The 27,163-nt window shown below is 40.9% G+C and overlaps 1 protein-coding gene across 2 annotated transcripts; it reads left to right on the top strand.

Annotated features, from left to right (window-relative positions):
• The first annotated feature begins 203 nt into the window (after window positions 1–203).
• RACGAP1 (Rac GTPase activating protein 1) lies at window positions 204–27,163 on the top strand. 2 transcript variants are annotated; one of them, XM_080811097.1, is made up of 17 exons: window positions 204–275; window positions 7,159–7,247; window positions 13,097–13,299; window positions 14,324–14,460; window positions 15,435–15,504; window positions 17,423–17,476; window positions 18,131–18,211; window positions 18,820–18,937; window positions 19,456–19,586; window positions 20,252–20,416; window positions 21,623–21,718; window positions 22,003–22,201; window positions 23,682–23,787; window positions 23,964–24,096; window positions 24,441–24,576; window positions 25,500–25,608; window positions 25,913–27,163. In XM_080811097.1, the coding sequence occupies exons 2-17, from the start codon at window positions 7,163–7,165 to the stop codon at window positions 25,986–25,988; spliced, it is 1,899 nt and encodes a 632-aa protein (XP_080667223.1). In that variant the 5' UTR covers window positions 204–275; window positions 7,159–7,162; the 3' UTR covers window positions 25,989–27,163. The 2 variants fall into 2 exon arrangements, with proteins under 2 accessions (XP_080667223.1, XP_080667224.1); XM_080811098.1 differs by having other exon boundaries at window positions 248–345.

Raw genomic sequence — 27,163 nt, 5'->3', positions numbered from 1 at the left:
CTTCAGGAAAGGGATCTGGAGCCGCAGACCCTAAAAGCAAACAGCGCCCCCACAATTCTTCTGACCTTAGTCAAAATGGCTACCTTTGGCGTCGTTTTATCATCATGCGCATGCCCAGTTCTGGCCCCGCCCCACCCCGTGGCGCTGATGCGTGCGTCGCAGCGTAGAGAGACAGCGCGGGAGGAATAAATTTCTCTGTGATTGGTTGGTGCAGGATTTCAAACCCGAGCTGGAGGCGCGGTGCCGCTCTGCCGTTGGGTGAGGCGCGGAGAGAAGTAAGTGGAAGGCGGCCCAAGTGGGTCCAGGCGGACCCGGCCAGGTGGGCGCTAGAGGCTGCGAGAACAGGTGCGCCTGACTCTGGGTGTGTGGTGGGAGGAGAGTGTCCGAGGTGGTGAGGCGCGGCCACCGCGGGTTCAGGGAGAAGATCGGTACCTACAACCCCTCCTCTGGGAGGTCTCCACCGGCCGGGGGAGGCAGCGGCCTGAATGGGCGGTGGCTAGGTGGAGGGCTTTTTTTTTTTCCTAGCTGTGTTTTTGAGGTGATGGCTTGGACAGGGCAAGACAGGTGGTTTTGAGGTGATGGCTTGGACAGGTGGTTCCTTCCACCCCCAAGAAGTGACTTTGACTTAAATACAGAGTTTGGGAGTGGGTGGGGTAATGCCCCCATTCTCTTCCGAGGGGCACGGAGTTTGGGAAGGGAGAAATCCTTGTGTTTGAGAGGCCGGGACGGCTTAAAGTGGAGCCTCTCTCCCTTCTGGACTGTGTGTATCCAGGTAGGCTGGCCGAGGTAATGACATCTTGCTCTTCCCATCCGAATTCTTAGCCTTAGGAACAAGGAGGCCTTACTTTTAGAATTTAACGTGTGTTTCTCTTCACTGAATTTCGTTCCGTAGACGGAGGGAGTGTTTAGCAACGTGGGGTGGGTGGGAAGATAAGCTTTTTATTTTTCTTAAAGAAATGTTATTATCATTCTCTTGAATGTGTGGGATGAACTTTTGGAGTCATTGAAAGTGTTTGGAGAGAAGGCGTCTTTCCTGTAGCTTAATCACTCAACAGGTACTTAATCAGTGCATGATATAAATACAATACAATCTTATTTAGCCGTAAAGGAGCTTGCACTTTTTTTGGGCTGATAGAACTTAAGATAACTGTGGTGAGTCTAGAAGGCCTCTACACTATTGAGTATAGTGTACATTATTATAGCCCTTTTAGCTGTATTTATCAAGAGCTATGAGAAGTTTTTTACCGTACGATATAGTAATCCCAGCCTTGGAAATCAGTTCTAAGGAATACAGCCACCTAAAGGAAAAACCCGTTTACAGTGATGTTCAATTCATTCATTTGGTGAATGTCTTTTTTTTTTTTATTAAAGATTTTTATTTATTTATTTGACAGACAGAGATCACAAGTAGGCAGAGAGGCAGGCAGAGAGAGAGGAAGGGAAGCAGGCTCCCCGCTGAGCAGAGAGCCCGATGTGGGGCTCTGGGGCTCGATCCCAGGATCCCGGGATCATGACCTGAGCGGAAGGCAGAGGCTTTAATCTCTGAGCCACCCAGGTGCCCTTGGTGAATGTCTTTTAATCATTTGCCACATGGCAGGCCCTGTTCTGGGTACAGGGGCTCAGCGGTGAACAAAATAGACAAAAATCTGTGCATTCTTGAAACTTAAGCTGTTGGGGAGGCAGACAATAAACAAGTTAATATTTGGGTATGTTAGATGAAGACAAGTGCTTTGGAGGAAAATAAAGCAGAGAAGTGTAGGGGGTAAAGTCTGCAATTGAAAATTGGGTAGTTAGGAAAGACGTCAATGAGAAAATGACATTTGAATAAACCCCTGAAGGAGGTGAGGGAGTGACCATGCAGGAGATTCCAGGTAGATGTAACTGAAAATTACATTAATATCCAAAGAAGACAATGGTTAAATAACTGTTAGTTAACTTTCTGTAACTTAATGGAAACATGATGGAGAAAAGCAAAACACAAACATATCAATTTATGATTGCAATATTACAAAGATATCAGTATATAATGGGCAAAGATTAGATAATGAGATGCATGTAATTGTTTAGGGTGATGAGATTTTAGTTTCACTATTAAAAAACATTAATTTTTTTGAACTTGGAAAATTCCATAGTATGAAGCAATGTTTTATATCTGCCAAATGAATGTTATTGATAATAGAGATAATTTTGGGCTGAAATTGTTAGGGAATGTTTTAGTGAATTGATAAGACACTAGACCTTGAAGAATGGAACACTGCAGAATGGTAAGAATCCACAGTATAAGAAGGAAAAGAGGAGGGCTTAGTATACTAAGCTGGTAATAATTTTTTGAGAAATAATAGTTCAATTCGTCTTTTTATTTTAGTCTTCATTCATGCTGGATTGAGAACATTCTGTTTACTCTTTCTGTAATTCATTTGTTCATAAGAGCATCTGGTTTCAGGATATTCCTTCTGTCTGCCAGTTTTATAGAGACTTCTGATACAGTAAAGCAAAAGCTGGACATCTGGGAAAAAGAATTGCTCCAAAGTGCTTTCCTATGAAAGAATCTTATAGTATTGAGACTGTCTTAGGAACTGATTTTCTTTGGCAGTGGAAAACCTGTATTGCTGAATTCTTGGGAATCTTCAGATTTAGTAATGTTTGCGAGAATGTTTTTCATTAAAACTCTTTCCTGAAAAACTCAACCTTCCATTGCTTTGTCTTACAAAATTTAACACCCTTGATGCATCTAAGGCATGATGTATAGGTCTCTTTTAATGATGTTGTTTCTAGGAGGAAGAAGAGGATAGAGACTTTTCCCAGGATACTCTGCAGTTAAGATCTGTAATAGTCTGTTATTCTGAAGGACGATGTCTGTCTCTTGGCTGGGTGATTGAAATTAAATTGGGGACTCAGAGCAATCACATCAAGCTGAGACTCTTTCCTGGTGATGTGAAATTGCTCCCTCAGGGATACTCACAGATTGGGAATCTGTAACATAGTGACTTCTCCACCTCTGGGGCTTCTCATCAATAACAGCTGAGATTCTCTAGCACCTTTTTGTTTAAAGTGCTCCACAAACTGATTTCCTTGCTACACACAGGGATCATTTCAGCTTTCCCAAAAGGCAGCTGCCTCCATAGTGAAAAGTGACAGCTGTTTTACAGCTGCAAAGCAATGTACTACAATATGACTTTGTTTTTGTTTCCTTTCACATTAGTGTATCTCCTAGCTCTGGAGCTAAATAATAAAGGGGGAGAAATAAAGGAGTGTTCTTGTGAGTGAAAGTGTGACCCAACAGGAAAATTAACATCATTTTTAATTGACATTGAATAGGATGAGTAAATGTTAGCTTTTTGAGTTACAGTTTGGCTGTGATATCAGAGTTAGTACTGATGCAGAAAGATATTTTTGTCATCTATAAATAATTCCTGAATGTCACTTCTATAGAACATTAATAAAAATACATGGTCCCCTGGTGTATAAAGAGAAGAGGATTATATTTTGCTAGTGCCGTTTTTGGATTACCCTAAGTAAACCTGTGTTAGAGGAAAAGCTATTTTCAGATGCTACAAGCCTCATGTAAGACAGCCTGCTAAAGAGCCTAGACCTGGTCAAATTTTGCTGTCTTCTCCATTCTTCTTGGTCTGGGTTCCAGCTATGATTTGGTAATCACTGTGGTAGAATGTAAATAACAACTATCAGACCAAAACAAAAAACAAAAAAAATGTCATACCCACTATAATACCCTATATAAGGTTCAATTTTTACATTATAAAACTTTTATCTATGTGAATTGATGCTATTCTGTGAGGCCAGTAGGCCAAGTGTTACTGTTCCCACTTATAAATGAGTCTCAGAATTTGACTTACTCCAGGTTATACTAACAAATAGAAGAACTGAAACTTTATCCCAGGGCTTCTGTCCAAGCCACCCCTTCTTTAAAACCGTTGTTTAAGTTTTCATCTATATTACACACTGATGTTCAGTTAGAATGGAAATTCTTTTGACAGTAGACTCATTGGTGTGTGATCTCTGATTTCCATTTATCATTTATTTATTTATTTAGTAAACTCTATGCCCAATGTGGGGCTCCCACTCATGACCCTGAAATCAAGAGTCACATGCTCTACTGACTGAGCCAGCCAGGCACCCCATCAAATATTTATTTTTAAATATTGAGTGTATGTGCGTAAATATTGTGTGTTGTGTGTTGTGCCAAAGATAAGATTTCTCTCACATGTATGGCCTACCTGGGATATAGGGTAGAAATGTGGTAAAGTTAAATTAGAGTGCAAGGTGTATGTGTCTTGAGTGCCAACTGAGCAAAGCAGTGGGGGAAGCATCAGTTGAAGTGAATGATGGCAGCCTGCCCGTGATTAGGGGCTGGATAGAGAACATGAGAGAAGAGTCCACGGGTATGGTGATCGTACTTGTCAGAAAGGGAGTAACTGAAGGTGATTCTGGGGTTTGGAACTGCGTGAATGATAAGGAAATCAAAATTGGGAGTTGGTAGAGTAGGTCAGTGGGTAGAGTGGTTGCTGATATATGTGATGGGGAAGGATAGAACCAAGTCTCAGGATCAAGCTTCACCTCTAGGGCATCCCAAGTGAATTAAGAGCTGTAGGACGGCGGTTAGGAGAGAGGCTGGAGAGGGATGGGTGATTATCTGGAGAGCTGTAAGGACTAACATGGGATAGTAGTAGTAGGGATAGTAGGTTCTCTGTGTCTTTAGTCTTTTAGTCTTTTGACGAATCTGGTTGTGTTTTCAAGAGCGTACCTCCCCACAACCCTCACTCTAGGGAGTGTTATGCACAAAGAACATAGGGGAGAAGAATAGTGGGCTAGAGGAACTTGAGAAAATGCGAAGATTTCTTTTAAAGGGGACAAAGGATCAGGTTGTTGTATTGTCATTTAAAACATCAAAACTTCGGGGCGCCTGGGTGGCTCAGTGGGTTAAAGCCTCTGCCTTCGGCTCAGGTCATGATCCCAGGGTCCTGAGATCGAGCCCCGCATCGGGCTCTCTGCTCAGCAGGGAGCCTGCTTCACCCCCCTCTCTCTGCCTGCCTCTCTGCCTACTTGTGATCTCTGTCTGTCAAATAAATAAAATCTTTAAAAAAAAAAAAAACATCAAAACTTCTTCTTCTCCTTCTTCTTCTTTTTTAAAACAACCAGTTTTTAATACTCTAGTTGCACTGTGAAATCTTCCTTTTCTGCACTCTTGGGCAGTTAGAAATTTTCCTACGTGCGGAGTTCACTGACTTTGAGTCTCAGAATGTATAGATGACCGCTGAGAAAATGGAAATCAGTGCCCTACATTTAACCTGATCAGTCTCTTCCCATTTTTACTGGAGCCAAAGGAAATCATCATTTGAATAAACTACTGAAATCCCTGCTCCTGCCCTGTAGCATTTGGGTATCTGTGCCTGGTTTGTCATACTGGGAAATCCATGGGCATCTCCACAGCTTCCAGATCGCCTCCTGCCAGTTTTAATGCTATTCTTTTAGTTTTGTTCTTAGTTTAGAGAAAGATCTTTGTAATACATTTGTTAGTCTGGTTGCTTAGCAGCTTGCTGTGATTATGTAGCTTGGAACAGATACATTGCCATTTGAAAATCTTGGTTTCCGGCCCTGATTCAGGTATATGTTGCCTCCAAGCTTGGAACTGAAAGCTTTTTGGCTATTAGGCCAATCATCATTTGAGTACAAATGAATAACTCTGTAGCATTTAGTAGAAAATATCTTTATGTTTATATATTCCTTTGTCCTTTGTGGGGTTGTTTTTGTTTTTTTTTTTTTTTTAACCCTGTCCCACCCTCATAGTTCATGGTACAATCTTATAAACGTTGTAAAATCACTAAACCTTCATAAAGAGTTATTTTAATTTTTTTTAAAGATTTTATTTATTTATTTGACAGAGAGAGAGAGAGAAAGAGAGAAAGAAGACAAGCAGGCAGAGCCACAGGCAGAGGGAGCGAGAGAAGCAGACTCCCTGCTGAGCAGGGAGCCTGGCCTGGGGCTCAGTCCCAGGACTCTGGGATCATGTCCTGAGCCAAAGACAGATACTTAACCGACGGAGCCACCTAGGCGCCCCATGAAAGAGTTCTAAATTTTATTTAGATGCATGAAATAAGGACCTAGACTAGAATGTTGAAGGGTGATTTGGAGAAACACAAGAATCCTTAAATGGTATTTTTAAGGACGTTCAGTTTTCAAATGAAATTTATTTTTTATTTCATTTCCTTGATAATTTTTGTAACGTCCAGTTGATATCTTTTTTTCTTGTCTGTTAAATTAAGATCTTATTTCCTCAAAGTGTTCCCAGTTAAAGTCTATTCAGAATACAACTGTCTGTAAGGACACCGTTTTTAATGTAATATCAGCAGGGCTTTGGGGAGAATATGAAGTCTGAAATTCACCATACAGAACACAGTAGCAAATGATTTTTTCCTTTGCCCTTCTAACTGTGAAGGTGGTGTATTGTCTCCTTGATGCCAGAATGTGGTACAACATAATCCTTTGCCTATACTTAGTATAAATTTATTAGACATAGTCCCTGCACACAGTCCAGCAGAGAGCCCTGCATTACAGAAATAATTCTTGTGCTGCTGAGCCGGCGATTTCCTCACTTAATCACTCGTGTGACGTCATCTGGGCTGTTGGTAGGAAATGTGCTGACCATGTCCTGCGTTTTAAAAGGCAGTTGCAATAGGGATACTAGCTAAAAATGAAATTAAAAATAAACCTTTTAAGTTACATTGAAGGTCTTCAAAGTCCAGAAGGATTAAAGTGGCAAAAGCATTGTATTAATCAATAGACTAGGAACCACGTTTTATAGTTGGTCACCTACTAATCAGCTGACATGCTTGTCCTTAATTGCTTTCCTCACAGCTCCAGAGTGACTGCAGACTGGAGGAAAAGAAGTAGGCAGGAAGGGGGTGTTATATTTGGAGGTCTGAAATGCTTTTTTGATTTGCAAATAACATTAAACATTCCAACTTTGTTTTTGTAATAAAGATCATACAAAACACCGATTGTTGGCTTGAGATCCTTATAATGGTAGCTACAAATGGAAGAGTCCAGATGTTAGTCACTGATGGCTGTAATGGATTGCTACTGAATCTTTTGTCTGGGGGAGAAGGCAGGACCCCTAATGTATATTTGATTTCTTGGCAGAAAGATGGATACGACGATGCTGAATTTGCGGAATCTGTTTGAGCAGCTTGTACGCCGGGTGGAGATTCTCGGCGAAGGAAATGAACTCCGTAAGTCATCCTGAGCTGGCCTGTGTGAAGAGAAAAAACAGCTTTCAGATCTGGGTTTTCTGCAAAGCTGACGTGTGTTCCAATCTTAAAATTGTTTTCATTTGAGCTTCCTAAAAAGAAAATGATGGTCACTTATCCATGGTCGGAGCTTAATGGACACTTATTCTAGCTGGTCACTTTTTTCCTGTAGTTGTTCTTAAGTGGGTGCCCCCAGATTTCTTTCGTTATCAGGAGTCTCTTTCCATTGACTACTTGGCATTAGTTGCCAATTTTACTTTCACACCAAGAACTGGGTAAAATCTGAGGTTCCAAGGATGTTGCTTCTTTCTTTAGAGTAGTTGTTGTCTGTATTTTTTATCCTGGCTTTCCCTCTGTACTGTAAAACATTTTCAGTTGAAGAGGAGAAACATGTCACAATTTCTTTTTGAAAAAGGGACTGTTCATCTGCTTTCACCTATTTCATGGATTTGATTCTTAGTAAGAGAGGATTGAAATTGGGTAGAGAGTTGAAGAGAAAAAGGAGGTGGTTGAGAGAATGGTGGTCTGGGAAGTAGATGAGTGAAGAAGAAGGGGGGCGCTGATGGCCCTGACTTAAGTGCTCTAAGGATTTATTTTTTCTCATCTTTTCTTTGAGTTGCCATCGTCTTCCATTTGAGATTTTCATTAATACCTAATTTAGTAAGCGTTCCTCTTAAATCAGCCTCATTGATATGAAAGTGAAGTAAGAACTGTCTCTCTAAGCTTTATTTATTTATTTAGTTTTTAGATCTTCACAGTACTTAGTGTGGTGTCCTGCTTATGCCATTCAGCATTTTCTTTAATTTGATGTTTTTAATAGCTCTTATCCACTTACAGGCCTTTTAAGACAATATTCTATTTTCTCTTTCTTAATAGCTGTTGCGTGACCCTATCATCTGATACCAGCTCAGTAACCATGATGGCATGCTAATTAGGCTCCTCTTTGAGGTCACATCATCTCAGAAAATGGATTGCTTTGGAGCCCAGTGGGGTGAAGAGTATTGAATGAGAGATCTTAAAATTCAGGCTCATTCAGCAAATATTTAGCAAGAACCTAATACAGCGTCTAGCACATGTTGAGTTGAGGGAAAGGGATGACTGATTAAAATGGCTTCGTGGACAAAAGTAGGGTGGAGCCATAATGGAGATCCCAACAGACACAGATGAAAGAGGGCATTTAGGGTGGAGGCAAGTGGGGGTGGGGCTTGAGGGGGAGTAGGAATAAGCGGGGAGTGGCATAATCAGAGAGAGCTCTTGGAAGATGAACCTGGCAGAGGGGGAGCCTGGGAGACCAATGAGGATGTCCTTACCATAGCTCAAGGAAGAGGCAGCAGGAGTCCTAACTAGAGTGGTGTTTGTGAAGCTGGAAATAAGGGGAAACGGGTAGAAGAGACTGTGATAATGAGAGCTCTACGAGGAGAGGAGGCAGCCGATAGGATGTGGGTGAGAGGGAGGAATCTGAGGTTTGGAGTCTCAGTAACCAGTGTTGGCTTTTAACTTATTTCTGTGTCTGTTTCTCCATCTGTAAAATAGGAATTCAAATGTCTTTATCTTTGTGGGAGTGCTGTGAGCATTTGGGGATAAAAACGAGATACTAGTTAGTTGTGAAAATACTTTGGAAGTAATTATGCCAAAAACATTTAGATATTCTTACAGGTATCCTTATTTTATAAACACATTTCTATCTTACCATTGATTCCTATTATAAAATAGAGGCATGTTTGCCTTCCGCTCCATATCTCTAACTTGGAATGTTGGCTTTTGAGGACATGGAGTAGGTTTATGTTTTCTAGACTCTAGAATCTCCTTTCTACAACCATCTCAGTCTCTGTCCTCTTCTTTGATCCTAGGAATTCCTTGCATGGTTAAGTATCCTGACTCCTTATTCTAATCTTTCATCAGTCACTTCATTCTTCTCTCTCCTTTTTTGTATAGGCTTGTTCATGTTTTGTTTTTAGCTAAGTCCAAGGTTCCTGAAATATCAAAATGAAGGTTAATATTCAAATAAAATGACTTTAATAACCTTATCTTTGATTTCCCTGGTCTACATTGTTTTTATCTTCTATTTTTATTTTATTGTGAGCTGCCCAAAACTTTTTTTATGTTGTTGCTGTGCAATTTGGGAATAAATATAACTTAATATTTATCAGGTATCTGTTGTGTGCCAAAACAATGCTGGGTTTGTGTTATGCTGTCTATAGTAGGTGATACTACAGTGTCTGTGACTTGATACCTTTCTTCAAGAAGATCATGGTATTTGAGTTTCAGAGATCGATTTCTTATGAAACAATATAAGTATCAAAATATGTGCTTTTGGGAAGTATAGAAAAACGTAATGTGGAACAAACAGATTAGGAAGGGATTTATAGAACAGATGGGACTTAGAAGAATGGATACATAAAAGAAGAGTGTAGGTAGAGCATTCTGTTTGGAGTACACAGCTTGATCACAAGGGAGAAGGCAGAAATAAGCATGGGTCTGTCTGGGAGCAGGGACAAGAAAGGGTATTGTGTAGTGGTGGGAGGTCAAGTTTGAATAGACTGGTGAGGTGGGCTTGGACGCCTGGAGTTTAAATTTGATCTGAACAGCAATTCATTTATTTGTTCAATGGATATTTAAGTGCCTACTGTGTGCTACAAGGCACTGGAGAGAAAAGAGACCCAGTGCCCTTCCCCTTCCCCTTTCTAAGAAGCTTGGAGAGTGGTGGGGAAAACAAAAGGAAGAGCCTGTGCAAAGGTCCCAGGAGGAGTGAGCCGAGAAAACCAAGATCTCTGAGATGGGTTTTTTTTTTTTTTTTTCTCTGAGATGGTTTTAATCTATTTGCTGAACTATGAACCAAATCCTCGGTTTTTGTTGTTGTTTGTTTGCTTTTTTTTTTTTTTTGCTTGTTTTGTTTTTAATGAATCAGAGATTATCCTCAATTTGTTTTAAGGAAATTTCCCTTAATTCCTTTTTTTTTTTTTTTAAAGATTTTATTTATTTGACAGAGCATAAGCAGACAGTCAGAAGCGACAGTCAGAAGGAGAGGGAGAAGCAGGCTTCCCACAGAGCAGGGAGCTGATGCGGGGCTCAATCCCAGGACCCTGGGATCATGACCTGAGCTAAAGGCAGATACTTAACCAACTGAGCGACCCAGGCACCCCCTTCATTCCTTTTTGATAGATGCATTTCATAGTTTAATATACATAACTTTTTAAAGGAGGTAATTTGAAGTTAATTAATCTTTTGAAGGGGCTCCTGGGTGGCTCAGTTGGTTAAGCGTCTGCCTTCGGCTCAGGTCATGATCCTTGAGTCCCGGGATTGAGCCCCACATCGGGTTCCCTGCTCAACGGGGAGTCTGCTTCTCCCTCTCCCCCTTCTCATGCTCTCTCTCTCTCTCAAATAAATAACATCTTTTTAAATTTTATTTTATTTTTTCAGTGTTCCAAGATTCATTGTTTATGCACCACACCCAGTGCTCCATGCAATACATGCCCTCCTTAATACCCACCACCAGGCTCACCTAACCCCCCACCCCCTCCCCTAAATAAATAAAATCTTAAAAAAAAAAAATCTTTTGAATATGTTCTTCATGATGGGGGCTAGTACCAAGTTGGAATCATGATTCACAAACTGACCCCCAAAATGCTCTGCTTATTGATCTCCTATATCAGAATTTTTCCTGATCTGTGATCTAATGTGTTGTTTTGACCCATCCTAGCAAACTTAGTTCATAACAGAATTATACCTAAGTAATATTTTAGGTATGCAAATATTTTGGGTTTGGTCTAGCATAAACCAAGTTGAACTAGTAATTGAATCATTCATACTATTAAAATAGGAACTCTTTCCAGGAAATGAACTGATACTTTTTTTGGTTTGAGTTCCATCATCCAATTCAGTTAGACTTATATACCAATTAACAACGAATAGGGATTAAAACCCAAATTTAATAAGGTTTATCAAGAAGGAGTGTCCTTAGAGTGCCTGAGTGGCTCAGGTCCTGGGTCCTGGGTCCTGGGGTGGAGCCCCACATTGGGTTCCCTGCTCAGCAGGGAGTCTGCTTCTCCCTCTGCCTCATCCCTCCCCTCTGCTCATGCTCTCTCTCTTTCAAATAAATAAATAAAATCTTAAAAAAAAAAAAAAAGGAGTGTTCTAAGGAACAAAGAAATGAGCAAAATTAGGTCCAGTGGAAATCTTTTCATTCTCAAAATTGTTTTTCAATTCAGTAGATACTTGAGTGTATATAAATATAGTGTATACAGCACTATATTTAGAAACATTTAATTGACCACAGTGTGGAGCTAGAAAGTTTTAGATGTGTGGTTGAAAAGTATATTTCTTGTTCTTTATTTTTTGAAATTGAAGTACTATTACATACATCAGAAAAGTACACAAATCATAAGTGCAGTACTTGATGAATTGCCAGAGTAAACATGGCAAAGAACCAGCTCTTTAAAAAAAAATGTTGTGACTCTACATTGTTGAAATAGTTAAATTGGCGAAAGGATATATTTTCTTTTTCTTTAAATTAAGAAGGAAAAAATTTATGTGTTTTAAACAAAATGAACACACTATTTAAAGCTATTTGAATTGTAGCCATATATACATATATATATATTCTGTGTGTGTGTGTGTGTGTGTGTGTGTGTGTGTATATATATATATATATACTTAGCTTTCATAGTTGCATTCTCTAATTAGGTCATAATATCCTGTTCTGCTAAAACCTTTTGTTTGTTACAAACTGACGTGTCTTTATGTGTAAGACTTGCTTTCTCTAGATTGAATTGGCATCCTAATTTGTAAGTTTTAAGTTTAGTCAAATTATTAAGACTGGAAAGAGCACTATATTCATTGTTTCTATGCTCTTAGGTAAATTGAAATAGGAAAAGTGCCCTTACTACCCAAGAATCTGCTAGCTTTGTGTGCCTGTGGCCTAGTTTCAGCTGTAAACTGGGTTAGTTTGGCCAGCAGCAGATGTACACCTTGGGAACTTCCTCCATGAAGGTGGTGTGGAGTGATGCCTAGAGCTAGATCGGAGGTAACGAGAAAATAGGAAGGCAGTGTAGAACAGTCTTTGCCAATAGCAGGTGGTAAGCATGAATGCCACCAGGGTTATCGTGCTTCAGGGCACGGCGTTGGAAGTGATGCTCTCTCTGCAGACATGTGGAAAGAGTCCACATTCTGCCATCACTGACTCACCCTAGGTTAGTATGATCTGTTCTTACTGTGTCTTTCCCATTGAAATGTTTATACACCCTTCAGGGCAGTGTTAAACAGCACTAGCAAATTGGCTCTTTACTTTCAAATCAATATTTGTATAATTATATAGTTGAATGGTATTGTAGGCCTAGACATCTATAATATTAATCTACATCTACTGGAGCATATTACAGCAGTTATATTTGAATTTGCTGTTTAACGTCTCTTTGGCGCAGCAGTGCGTGACTCGAAAGGAGGCTGTTTTTGTTTTATAGCTGTAACTGTCCTGGTGCGTGACAGCTGCCCCAGAGGTATCCCCCTTTGATTGCCTTCTGTTCAGGAGCTTTCAGTGTTGGTATTACATCTGGAGCCAGGTGACTAATGAGTTACTTATTCCGTAGCAGATGCCACTGGCCAAGCCAAAGGAGGTGGCCTATCGAAATAGGAATTGCTCTCCACAAAGCTGCCATGCAGGGTGATGAACGGATATCCAGGATCTACTTCTGGGTATTTTCAGCTGGCTTTGCCGAGAGTTTAGCTGGTCCCTTCATTATATACTTGGAGGAAAACTAACTAGAGGACTCAGTCATTAGAGCCTTAGTACTGTGTTTGGTGCTTGAGTTATTGAAGTTTCCCCCTTTCCTCAGAATTCATCCAGTTGGCAAAGGACTTTGAGGATTTCCGTAAAAAGTGGCAGAGAACAGACCACGAACTGGGGAAGTACAAGGATCTTTTGATGAAAGCAGAGACTGAGCGTAGTGCTCTGGATGTTAAACTGAAGCACGCACGCAATCAGGTGGATGTCGAGATCAAACGGAGACAGCGAGCTGAGGCTGACTGCGAGAAGCTGGTGTGTATTGTTCTCTACGCTAGAGCTGAGCCAGTGGGGGGAGGGCCAGCATCATCTGGTCCTGTTTCCACCCCCCAGTTATACTGAGTTTCTTCTTCCACGTTAAAGAACTAAAAGCAGCCTGTCCATTGACAAGTTGGCCTTGATTGAAGCTGAAATTGCAGCATAGAAATCCTGTCCTTCATAGGCTGAAATTTAATATTTTTTCTCTTCTTGACTTAAAACTATGACTTCATAGATTTCAGATGAGGATTTTTAAAGAATTAAAATTAGGGAATTCCTAGCATGCTTGATCTGTCACAAGATGTTGGCTATCTCTCATGCCACCCAGAATACCCTCATCCTTTTGTCAATAGCTAGTATTTGTTATTGAGACAGACAAGACAACTCTAAGGTTTTCCATCATTACTGCTCCTGATTCAGGGGAAGGGGTGAGATGTAGATGTAGTCAGCCAGTTGAGCAATGTGACTAACGTGGAACACTATCATTTTGGTGTATCAGGGTGGGTCATGGTACAAAGGAAAGCCTTTACGAGGAGCCGCTAATCCATCTTGGTACAATGTTAAATGCCTCAGTAAGCTCAAATTGACTGGTTCCAGTGTGTCACAGTTTTGTATCCATTTTAATGCATTTCGCTCCACCCTTTAGAAAGGTGGGTGGCTGCTTTGATCCATAGAGGAAGCCAATAATTGTCCTGATAAAATGACACTAAATTGTTTATGCTATGCAAAATTCTGTTTTGGGACTCTCATTTTGCAATACTGTCTTGGATTTAGCCCCTTGACCCAAAAGTCTTGTAGCAGAAAGCCCACTATTCTGGATGGAGTTCATTTTGCCAGTCAGAAATCAGAGACACAATCTGGGTTTGATGTGAATTAATATGCTATTGGTGTAGCAGCCTTCCTGAAGGCTCATTTGCATAATGCTGTATTTTAATGTCTTCTGGTCTGCCTGTCCCATAAATTTGAGGTGAAGCTTTCTCCCCTGGTTAGTTAGGATGTTTTACTCTGCTTTGGTCTGCAGGAAAGACAGATTCAGCTGATTCGAGAGATGCTCATGTGTGACACATCTGGCAGCATTCAACTAAGCGAGGAGCAAAAATCAGCTCTGGCTTTTCTCAACAGAGGCCAGCCGTCCAGCGGCAATGCTGGGAACAAAAGGTGGGGAAGCCGTGTCTGTTGTTATCTGATCACGAGCAGCGCAGCTGTCAGAAGTTCTTGTTATCTGAACTCTTAAATAGACTGCTTCTGGAATGTGTGCTGAATAAAGCAGAAAAAGACTTCGGAGGAAGGGTGGGTGGGAAATAAAGCACAGGCACAGGGGCCTCCCGATTTCTTTTATCTTCTTTTGTTTTTGATCTTCCCTTAGGATAATTGTTTCACCATGGGTAAAATTTTGATGTTGATGCAAAATTGCACATCAGTAACTAATCCCGCTCATTGCTAAGAAACCTAAAGGTGAAAGCAGCAGTTCAGCAATACTTTCAGCATTTACTCTCCAGAGAGCTCTTGTAGCTCTTGTAGCTCTTCTGGTTTAGAAGGCCTTCTGTGAGTCAAGACCAGACAATAATTTTGGTTCCACTGCATCACTATTTAAAATCGTCTCTACCAGGCTTTGAATTTAACACCCCCAATACAGTATGGAGGGAAAGGTCAGCACTCTTCCAGCTATTTATTTTGTTGCCTGGTTGTTTTATGGGGAATCTTTATAACTGAGAAAATATATGGGCTTAATTTCTTCAAAAGCTGTTGCTGGGTAACACTCTTTCTTGTAGAAAGCAACCACAATTGGGATCAGATTAAACTTCACTCTTGTGCCTGCGAATTTCTAGTAGCCTTTTCGGCGAGGAGTAGCACCCTTGCTCCTGTCTGTAACTTTCAACTGCTGTTGGGAGGTCTTTGCCAAAAAAGCAGCTGTGCTGCATGTATTCTCACGCACGCACAGCCACTCTCTCCCGTAGAAACCACAGCAAGCAGCCACCATGGCTAGGCTTTGAACTTGTAGTTGCCTCCATAGGAAGGACCTGCTATGAAATTGCTGGTGTTACGTGACCAATGCGACTCATTCCGGGCGTTCATGTGTTTTACTTTCCATGGTCTTCTGTATCTAATACTGTGTTATTTCTCTCATCTAGATTGTCAACTATTGATGAATCTGGTTCCATTTTATCAGATATCAGCTTTGATAAGACTGACGAATCGCTGGTAATAAATGATTGATCTCTGAGGATTGTTTATTTTTCTTACCCCTGCTCCCTCAGGACTCTCTCTCCTGTCCTCTTTTCTGGAATTCCTTTATTGCTGTTTTGTTTGTTGATGTATTACAGATTCCGAGCTAGCATTTTATTTTATTTTATTAATTAGTTAATTTATTTAAAGATTGTATTTACCAGTGAGGGAGAGCAAGAGAGCACATGGTGCAGGGGAGGGGCAGAGGGAGAGGGAGGAAGTGTCTTTAAGCAGACTCTGCCCTAAGTGTGGAGCCAGATGCAGCGGGGCTGATCGCAGGACCCTGAGGTCACGACCTGAGCCGAAACCAAGAGTCAGACGCCAAACCAACTGTACCGCTCAGGCGCCCCTGAGCTCGCATTTTAAAATAAAAATCCACACAGGCTATAAGAGACTGGCTTATATATTTAGTTTCTGGAAGTGAGAATATAGAACTCAGGATTTGGGATGAGGTTAAATTTATTTAACGGATCTGTGAGCTGCATGTGCTAATTGACTGTATCTTGGCTTATTAAAAAGCCCTAGCTAGCAATAAAAAAAAAAAAAAAAAATTAGCAAGATGCTACCCAGGCAGGGTTTATTTGCTGCTCTTGGAGAGAATAGACTTGTGCGTTATTTCAGAATTAGTTTGGTTCTTAAAGAAAACTTAGTCATACTTCATAATTAGAAGGAAACCAGTGCTCTGGAACTTCAGCCAGAAGACTGACAAAGTTTCTAGGCACTCTGTAATGCTTTGTTCAATAATGGTTGACTGTTCTAAACTCCTTGCTACCCCGCTTTTGTGGGGCAGCACCCTTTTCTTAACTTATGGTGGTGTTTCTGTGTAAAAGTCATCTCCTGATATCTCAGTCTTTGATGTTCAGACTTTGATGGTTTATTGGTTTGTGTATCTTTCCTGTTTTACTGGCTGAAAGCTAGCAACAAAGCAATAAATCAGGAGGTTATTTGTGGTTGGTTTTCTGATAGTGAAACAAGTGGCGACTACTTGTTACGTAGGCTAGGAGTGTTCTGTCCCAAATCAGTGTTTGGGGAAATCATTGCCATTTTACAGATATAAATAGTAAGTATCCCCTTTTTGAAATAAGGAATGATATGCATAGGCCTGGAGTATATGATAAAACTAGAATGTTTTAATAGCTGATTTTGGAGCTAGACCTACTTATGGTGTATCTGTTGTAACCCAAACTGAATCCAATAATCAGTAGCTAAATTAAATTACTTGACCAGGAATTGTAGAGATTTCAGTTAGCTAAGCTACCATTTGCTCTGTACTACTGTTTCTGGGTTTTGTGTTTTCGGGGATTATCAGGAGTAAGGAAGTCACATGAATGGAAATGGTTAAAATAAGTGAAATGAAACTAGACTATGGTAAAAAATGTAATTCTTCAGGGGTGAATGTCTTTGTTGGGGCCCAAGGAAGAGGGATGTTTGAGAAATGTAAAACCTGAACTAGAACTTTTTAAGTGGTTACATTGTACAGAACGTTTGATTAGATAGCAGTCCCTTAAGAGTAAGAAAGACATCTAACCTGATCAGTATAGTGCCTGAGATTCTGTGAGTTCTACAACTAATTACAGAAATAGTAGAAATAAAGGACCAGGCGCTGGAGATAATCACGACAGAAGTTGATTCTTTAACCTTTTCTTGCCTCTGTGGTATTGACTCCTGACTCTATTATAATAGCTTCAATTTTGGAAAGAAAGCTAGTTAACTTACTGTAGCTCCATAGCTACAGCACCTGAGACCCTCCCTTCGCCCTCTCCCCAAATTATAAGTTAGGCAGTCTGACTCAAAAAGCCTTTAAGGTTCTCTGTAAACTTATTTCCACAAAAATTCCTGTCTGGGGTTTTTGCCTCACCACAGAAAGAAATTAATACATTACAATTGTCAACAGGATTGGGATTCTTCTTTGGTAAAGACTTTCAAACTGAAGAAGAGAGAAAAGAGGGTACGTATGGTTTTGTTTAGTTTTTGTTGTTTTTACAAAATTACAATAAAGGAGTTTTCTCTAGAAATTTTTTCATGATACAGCATTCCTGACATGTTGCTCTAACCATTGTTAAACACATATTACAAGTGAATTCCTGCTGGGGGTCATTATGGATGATCCTCGAGGTAGTAACTCAGGACAGTCTCGTCCTAGTTCACTGTTCTGGCTGCCTCTGGAGTGGAAAAGGATATACTTGAGTTTGTTTTGAGTTGTCATAGGAATTTTTATGCAGGATTTTGTACTCTAATATAATTTTCAGATGAAATGTGTGTATAATGGGATATGCAGAGCTGTGTCTGTGTGTGCTTATTTAGGGTACTTAATATGTGTCCAAAGACATATTGTCCTTGGATAGGATTACACCTCTACTTTTTCTGGTGCTGTCACCTAAATTTTTCCAAAGCTTGCTTGTTTCTTTTAGGGCACTGAGGGCATTTTTGTGTTGGTACAACTTAAGCTTCATGTGGAAATAGAATGAGGGAGAACATATTGTTATTTACCATAGCCCTGGTATCCAGGACTAGCATCCAAGTTGTCCAATGGAATAATTTTATCTTCTGTGCTTCAGATCTTCTATGACGCTGAACTTCTTGATCTTTGTCTCCTTTCCAGCGCTCTAGTAGCCGACAGTTCATTGATGGTCCCCCAGGACCTGTGAAGAAGACTCGTTCCATTGGCTCCACAGTAGACCAGGTAAGAATAGGCCAAGAGAATTGTGGTTGTGAACACATCAGAGGTTAGTGGCCCCAACCATTAAGAATGCTAAGTCAAGGGGCGCCAGGGTGGCTCAGTCGGTTAAACATTTGACTTTGGCTCAGGGTCAAACCCTGTATTGGGCTCCTCGCTCAGTGGGGAGTCTCCTTGTCCCTTTCCCTCCTCTTCAGCGCCAACCCCCACCCTTGCTGCCCCTGGCTTGTACTCTGTCTCTGTCTCTGTCTCTCTCAAATAAATAAATAAATAAAATAGAATCCTGAGTCAACGCTGCAATGTTATTTTGAGAGAGAGATTTGGTGAGTTTTTCTATGTAATAATAGGATCCTTATCATCCATATGAATGGAATCACTCTGATTGAGTAAACAACTGTCAGCTTTATATTTGATTCTTAGTTTGTTGTTGTGTATGCCTCTGTGACCTATATTTCTGTTCTGAAGTATGAGGTTTCAATTGAGTTTTTTTTGAGCTTGGGCCATAAGTCCTGACCAAGATTCAGGAATTTTTCAACCACTCCAAAATTACCTTATAGTGGTGGGGATATTAGGTTCACTTGTTTGTCCTTCCCTCATATCTGCTTTTGTTTCAGGGGAATGAATCCATAGTTGCAAAAACTACAGTGACTGTTCCCAATGATGGCGGGCCCATCGAAGCTGTGTCCACAATTGAGACTGTGCCATATTGGACAAGAAGCCGAAGAAAAACAGGTCCACTCAGTTTGTAGCTAAATTGCCTGTGTAAAACAACTGGTAAAATTCAGGGACACTTGGCTTTTTAGAACCCTTTGAGGCAGGGATTGGATATTGTGGGTAGTTTCTTGCTGCTGCTTACTGGAGGCCAGAGCACTGTGTCATATTCTACCTTTGGATTGCTGGCCTGGTCTGTGCCACTCACACATAATATGTTATTTATTTGGGAAGGGAGAGGCAGAGGGAGAGGATCTTCAAGCAGACTCCCCGATAAGTGTCGAGCCCATGCAGAGCTTGGTACCACGACCCATGAATCATGACCTGAGCCAAAATCAAGAGTCGGATGCTCAACCAAAGAAGCCACCCAGGCGCCCCATTATTAACTCATTATTCTTGAACTGATTTTTCTGCATAGCCATTGTAGTCGCTTCTGATTATGGTTACAAATTACTGGTTGTCTACCAGTTATATTAAAATTGAGGTTAAAATTCAGAAGGAACAAAATATTAAGAAGCTTAAAGTTGCTTGTTTTCTAGGTACATTACAACCTTGGAATAGCGACTCCACCTTGAGCAACAGGCCGCTGGAGCCAAGGACTGAGACAGAGAGTTCTGGCACTCCACAGAGCAATGGAGGGATGCGCCTGCATGACTTCGTCTCTAAGACGGTAGATCTGTGATCGTTCTGTCTTCTTTCGGGCACACTTAATTTTTTGATTGTGAAAGTAATATATACCAGGAACAGATTTAAATAACTTAGTGTTAGAAAGTTAAATGTCAGATCTCCTTCTTTCAGTTCCACTCCTCAGAGGTAACTACTGGTTACAGAGGATGTGTATATCTTTGCATTCTGTGAATATATTACGTTAAAGCAGCTTTTAAACAGAAGCAATCGTTTATGCTTTTTAGTGATACATATTTACGTAGTATGGTTGGATATAGCACACTTTACCTTTGTCTCGTTGGATTTCCTCATACAAACCCAAGCAACCTGACTGAGGTTCAAAAGAGTTAACTGCCTTGTTTGAGCCACAGGACAGTAAGTGGCAGAGTTAACATGAAGTTTTTGTGGCTCCTCATCAACAGGTTCTTTCCACCATTGTACACTGCCGCCTTCCAGCTGGGTGACCTTACGCAAATTACACAGCCTCTTTTGCCTTTCCTTAAAGAACAAAACCTATGTTACAGGATTATTGTGAGAATTACACAAGTATGTGTAAAGGAATTAGGAAGTTGCTTGGCACATACTAAGTGCTTAAAAAATGCTGGTTGTTGATGATGATAATTTTCTAATTCAGACCCCTCTGTTATTTCTGTCCTCTTTTGTCCTCAGGTTATTAAACCTGAATCTTGTGTTCCATGTGGAAAACGGATAAAATTTGGCAAGCTATCTCTGAAGTGTCGCGACTGTCGTGTGGTTTCTCATCCAGAATGTCGGGACCGCTGTCCCCTTCCCTGCATTCCTACCCTGATAGGAACACCTGTCAAGATTGGAGAGGTAGGACCTATGGGGTCTGTCCTTGTATTTTGACTTCTTTACCTTTTTCAAAGCTTATTGTCAGTTTTTATAATAAAATTAGTGATGTCAAGCGTAGTTTTTCCATAAATGATGAAGAGAAATGATAAAATGTTAACTCGCAGCCGAGTCCTGCTTGGGTTTGTCTATTTAGTAACTTTTCTACACCAGACTTCTCTTCCCTTCCCTCCTTTCACCTTCTCCCATCTTCCCTACTCATCCTCTCTCCCTCCTTTCCTTCCTCCTTCTTCCCTCCCCCTTCCTTTCCTCCTCATCTTTTCCTTCCCCTCCACATCCTATTCCTGTTTTGTAAAATTCCAAACATGTGCTGAAGTAGAGAGATTAGGATGACTGATCCCTGGTTCCTATCACTCAACTTCTGTGATTACCAGTTTATGTCCAGTCCTGATTTATCAGTACCCCCATGTTGTCCTCCTGGCCCTATCCAGTGAATTATCTTGACACAAATCCCAGCCATCGTGTAATTTCATCTGTGAATGTACTTTCTTTTATGTTAGAAGTATTGTATACTAAGCTATTAAGATTAGATTGCTTATTTCTAAAAACTGATTCAATCTATTAAGTATTTATTTATTATATGAACAACATTAACAAGATTCAGAATGAATTGATTATGCTGCTCCCGAGCCCCTAGCAAATCAAATGCTACTTTTCTTTAATCTTAACAGTTCTTATTCATGCATGTAATTGGTTACAGATTTTCTTTACTCTGATAGAGAACCATGGAGTTCTCCCCTACAGATAGGTTTGTGTCCCGATCAACTGTGAGTTGTGTTAAATAATTTTTCTTACTAAGAATAATTAAAGGGTTAAAAAAGGTTTTTGGGGTTTTTTTTTAGAATAATTAGTTCATATTAAAGCCCATACCTGTAATCTCATTATTGCTTGCTTTCTGAAGCCCTTGAGTAGAGGACAAGCGGGGGCAGAGTGGTGGTCTTATTACTTGTTCATGCAATGGTGTGTATATGTGACCATAAATCAGTCCTGTTGTGGTTGTAGGAAAAATATAGCTGAGAATCTCTGTTCTAATATATGCTTTGGGAATAGGAATTTAAAAGTAGACATGATGTCCCTACCTGAGTATTAGTTTGGGGATGGTTCTTCCTACTTGCCTTGATTTGCTGGTCTAAGTAGTATAAATAATAATTTAAAACTCTCCCTTTTCAGGGATTGCTAGCAGATTATGTGTCTCAGACTTCTCCAATGATCCCCTCCATTGTTGTCCATTGCGTAAATGAGATTGAGCAGAGAGGGCTGACTGAGGTAAGAGTCAACCTTCGGGGCGCCTGGGTGGCTCAGTTAAGCCACCCAACTCTTGATACTGCTCAGGTCCTGATTTCAGGGTTGTGAGCCGGACCACATGTCCGGCTCTGAGGCCAGCATGGAAGCTGCTAAAGGTTCTCTCTCTCCCTCTCCTTTTGCCCTGCTCCTGCCCGCGCCCTGCCCCCAACTCTCCCTTAAAGAAAAAAAGTCTACCTTCAGAGAGTGTGGATTTGTTGTTTTTGTTAATAATTAGTTTGTAACTGGAAGTGTCCCCTCGATAACAGACAGGCCTGTACCGGATCTCTGGCTGTGACCGGACAGTGAGAGAGCTGAAAGAGAAGTTCCTCAGAGTGAAAACCGTACCCCTCCTCAGCAAAGTGGATGACATCCATGCTGTCTGTAGCCTCCTGAAGGACTTCCTCCGAAACCTCAAAGAACCCCTTCTGACTTTTCGGCTAAACAAGACTTTCATGGAGGCAGCGGGTAAGAGTAGATCTTATACTCGAATGTGAGTCCCACAAGGGCAGGAATATTTGACCCTTGCGTGTGCCGCCCAGTACGGTGCCTGTGCCCGTGTGGACACGCACGCGCCCTGATGGAAGAATGACTGTATCCGTGTTCTCGGTGCCTGTCCTCTTCCTGTCTAAACTATATGGGTACGATGGGTTTTTTTGTTGTTTTAGGTCGAATTTGGGGCTGTCCTTTTGAACTTGGAGCCAATCCCCACACATTTAATCCATTAACAAATCTTGTCAGCAAAGCTCTTGTAAAATTTATCTTAAAATTGAAATTTGCCACTCCTACTATTACCACTCTTGACATCTCTCATCCTAGAATGACAAAAGAACCTACTGATTTTCCTCTTTCTATTCTCAGCCCTCTACACTATGATCCTCAAACAGTATCTAGAGGGGTCCTTCTAAAATTTAAATTAGATGAAGTCTCTTCTGTCCTTAGTATTCTCTAGTGACTTCCCATCACTTTCAGAATAAAACCCACCAGTCCTTCACATGGCCCCAAAGACCCCACCTGTAGGATTCGGCTCCTGTTACGTCTCTAGCATCATTTCTCTCAATACCCTTCCCTTCTTTCTTTCTTTCCCTGATGCACTGGAATGCTTGCAGTTCTCAGAGCATAACCAAGCTTACTCCCCTCTTGAGACTATTGAATTTGTTATTGTCTCGGCCTGGAATGTATTTGCATGATTTGCTCCTTTATTTCTTTCAGGTTTCTTTTTGGGTACCTTGTCCTCAGAAACACCTTTCCTGACCACCTTGTCTAAAATACGTCCACCCAGGGCACCTGGGTGGCTCAGTGGGCTAGGCCTCTGCCTTCGGCTCAGGTCATGATCCCAGGGTCCTGGGATAGATCCCCACCTCGGGCTCTCTGCTCAATGGGAAGCCTGCTTCCCCCTCCCCCTCTGCCTGCCTCTCTTCCTACTTGTGATCTCCGTCTGTCAAATAAATAAATAAAATCTTAAAATAAAATATGTCCACCCATTACTTTTTAGCTTCTACTATGTAGCACTATCTGCTACCTGCTTTTTGACTAACTCCTCCAATAGAATGTGAGTTCCACGAGGCAAAGTCTTTGTTTAGTTCTGCTTTACCTGAGCACTTAGAATAGTACCTGGTCCATAGTAGGCCCCTCACCACGGTTTATAAACGAACACCTTCTTGTAATTGTAGTCGCTGTAGTTGTGTGCCTGCCTTCCCAGCACGTGGGTTGCTAGCTGCTTTCCCTAACTGCAGGAGCTGATTTTTTTTTAAAGGTTCTGATTTCTAATATTGAGCTGTGGGCCAGTGTCCTGCTTGTTAATGAAACTGGAGTTTGATGTAGTCATGAACCTCATCAGAAGTTCCAGAAGCTTACTGTATAGATGAGACTTTGTGGTCGATCACTTGGAAGCACGCTGTCAAGGGAAAGAAGTCTAGGCCTCTTGGTGTTTTCTTTTCATTTACAGAAATCACAGATGAGGACAATAGCATAGCTGCCATGTACCAGGCTGTTGGTGAACTGCCCCAGCCCAACAGGGACACATTAGCTTTCCTCATGATTCACTTGCAGAGGTGAGTACAGCAGAAACTCACTTCCGGGAGTTTGGGAATTTGCCATGGGGAACATAATGTGGGTTGGATGTTAGAGAGGGAATGTGAAGGGTGAAATGTTTTCTGATAGATCTTTTTTTTTTGGTCTGTGTTTAAGTGGAAGAGCAAGTCTTCTAATTAAATGCTCTTTTTCTTAGAGTGGCTCAGAGTCCAAACACTAAAATGGATGTGGCCAATCTGGCTAAAGTCTTTGGGCCTACCATAGTTGCCCATGCTGTGCCCAATCCAGATCCAGTGGTAATGTTGCAGGACATCAAGCGTCAGCCCAAGGTAGGCAAGTGCCCTTTGTATATATACATATACACAAAAGATATATATGTGGAGATAGATATATAGATATCTATATCTATATCTATATCTATATCTCTCTTATGTGACGTGATAACATGAGAAAGCGCTAAGAGGTAAGCCCTGAGCTTCGGAATGTGCATATCTGTATATAAAAGATATATATGTATGTGTGTGTGTGTTTGTGCGTGTGTATATATATGTGGAGATGCATATATATATATATATATATATATATATATATGAATGACATTATAACATGAGGGTGTGGGAAGAGGTAAGCCCTGAGCTTTGGAAGTACACTAACCTGTTTGGTGGCTGTTTAGGTGGTAGAGCGCCTGCTTTCCCTGCCCCTGGAATACTGGAGTCAGTTCATGATGGTAGAACAAGAGAACATTGACCCCATGCATGTCATTGAAAACTCAAATGCCTTTTCAACACCACAGACACCGGATATTAAAGGTAAGGCCCAAGTTGTGTTTCCTAAGGGACCTGACTCCCTCTCTGGTTTTAGCCATGTACCCTCTCCCTCCCTTTGCTAGAGCTGTTTGGAATTCAAAAATTAAATTCATTATGAGGATTCTAACATTAAAAGAAAATTTATACAGCTCTACCATCCTGACTTTTTTTCACTTTAATGGAACATGGTTCTCCTTTTCCTTCTACATACGGATATTTTAGAAACAGAATAACAATTCAGATATAATTTGATCTTCTTTCACTTAACATACTGTGAGAACTTTTTCTGTTACTATTTAATTTTATCATTTTTATGGTTGTAAACAGTAATTTACTTTAACATGTTCTATTAGGAATTGATGTTATTTTTGAATTTTTCATAGTTACTAATAATGCTGACATCAGCACTATAGGTATATGTCTCTGTTTCCCCCACTGTTAAATTCCCAGGAGTAGGAACTGCTGAATTAAAGGGCTTGAACATTTTTTTGTTTTACCAACTTGATTTCTTAAAGGCTTTTGCCAATTTGTATCGCCAAACAAAAATGTTTGAAGTTGGTTTCTTCCAACTTTACTGGCATTGGAGACCAGACCTCTCATTTTTGCAAGATCCTTTTTAAGAAAGAACGTTGTTTTTTCCTAATGTAGGTAAGAATCGGGTGGTCAGACATTAGATTTGTGAATGCTGGAGTTTGAGAATGGCTTAAATCAGGAAGCATATGTCAGCTGTTCATTGAGCAGTTGCCTGCATAGAAGATACACTGGTCTGTTATAGACAATGACAAAAATGATCTCTGGGACTTTGCTTGGGTCTTTAACCTTAGCTCTTAAGGGCTTCACAGGGTATTTGGCTTAAAACTGGCCACCCACAAGGGTGCTTTTCTTTTTGCCCTTCCTTTAAAAATATGTCTTAACTTTGATTGAAGTGAGTTTACTGGGGCCCGTGACCACTCCTGAGCATCAGCTCCTCAAGACTCCTTCATCGAGTTCCCTGTCGCAGAGAGTGCGCTCCACCCTCACCAAGAACACGCCCAGGTATGTGGAACTGGCCGGCCTGGGAACTGAAGAACTCTTCCCAGCATGCCGAAGCTTACTGAAGGGGAAATTGGATGAGGCCTTCAGCTAGCAGCTAGCCTTTAAAAGTAACCTGGAGCCATAATGATCCCTTTTTGAAAAGGGTCTAAGGGTTTTGTTTCCCCTCTCTCATCGAAGATGACAAAGAGTAGTTTGCAGAATAGTTGTTGAGGGTTTCCTATTTTTAGCTGATAATCCTGAGTAATGTTAGAGTTGTTTATTTACCTACTTTTCATGGAATGCTTTTTCGGTTCATTCTCTATAGATTTGGGAGCAAAAGCAAATCTGCCACCAACCTAGGACGACAAGGCAACTTCTTTGCTTCTCCAATGCTCAAGTGAAGCCCCGTGTCCTGTTGCTTGCCAGCATTTACTGACTGCAAGGAAGGCCGCACCTTCTCTCCGCAGCCTCTTGTACTCGTTACTACTTTTAGCATTCTCCAGGCTTTTAATCAAGTTTAATTGTGCACGGGGTTTTATTAAAACTATATATATCTCCCTCTCTTTCTCCTCCGGTAATGTAATATCAACACCTTGTGCTGTCGTTGTTGGGACCTTCTAGATGGGAGATCTTTATAGTGGTAGAAGGGAGAATATGGAGTTCACTTTGATTTTGCGGGGAAGGGAGGCTGGAGTGGACCCATCCCTCTGGCTTAAAACCGAATGCTGCTCACGGACTGATCTTTCTCTGGTATGATTTAGAACTAATTTCCCGGAGACTATGACAGAAGCCACACCTCTTTGGTAAGACTGGTATCTCAGGGTGGGAGGGCAAAATAAGAAAAGTTGGACAGAGGATTTAGGATGGCTCCTTCTGAGGACTTGGACGTCCCCTACCCCCAGTATGAACTAAGCTCTAACGTGGAGCCTTCATAAAAATGGGATAGGACGAGGATAGAACTAGTGATGGGGGTGTGCTTAGCTTTGATTTGGATTGATTAGATTTAATAGTGTTAAGTGGCACAACCTTGTAAAAGTGATACTACAGCTTGAATTGATCTCTAATGGGCTTCTGGCTGGACTTTGGATTTGGTTGGGGTCAAAGCCAGTTTGTGTTTCAGTTGAATTCGTTCTGTTGCTTGACCCCCCTTCCCCTTGTCCATTGGAGCCCTACTTCTAAAAGTCGCATGCCATCTATTTGGCGTCCCAGTTCACAATTAAGAGTAGGCTATAAGGGGAGATTGTTGATATTTTGTGTGGCAAGAAAAGCCACAGTCATGTTGCCTTTGCACTTTGGTTGCTAAAAATCTTCCTATGGAACATAGCCACATCTAGATAAATATGAACTTTTTATTAAAATTATTTTCAGTGTCTATAAAAATGCTTTCTTCTGTAGAATGTTTTTGATCCATAGTGACCTTTGTCTGTAAAACACATATTTAGAATAATATTTGGAATAGTATTTGGAAAAAAGTAAATCTTTTTTTTTTTTTTTCCCAAAAAGACTGTGAGGTTGGTGTTCTTATCCTGGGAGGTAACCTTCAGCGCCTTTTTAAAAAAAAAATTTTTCCTCCGTG

Source organism: Martes martes (assembly GCF_963455335.1).
Source record: "Martes martes genome assembly, chromosome: 8".
Taxonomy (NCBI): Eukaryota; Metazoa; Chordata; class Mammalia; order Carnivora; family Mustelidae; genus Martes; species Martes martes.
This window is presented reverse-complemented; position numbering and strand designations above follow the sequence as displayed.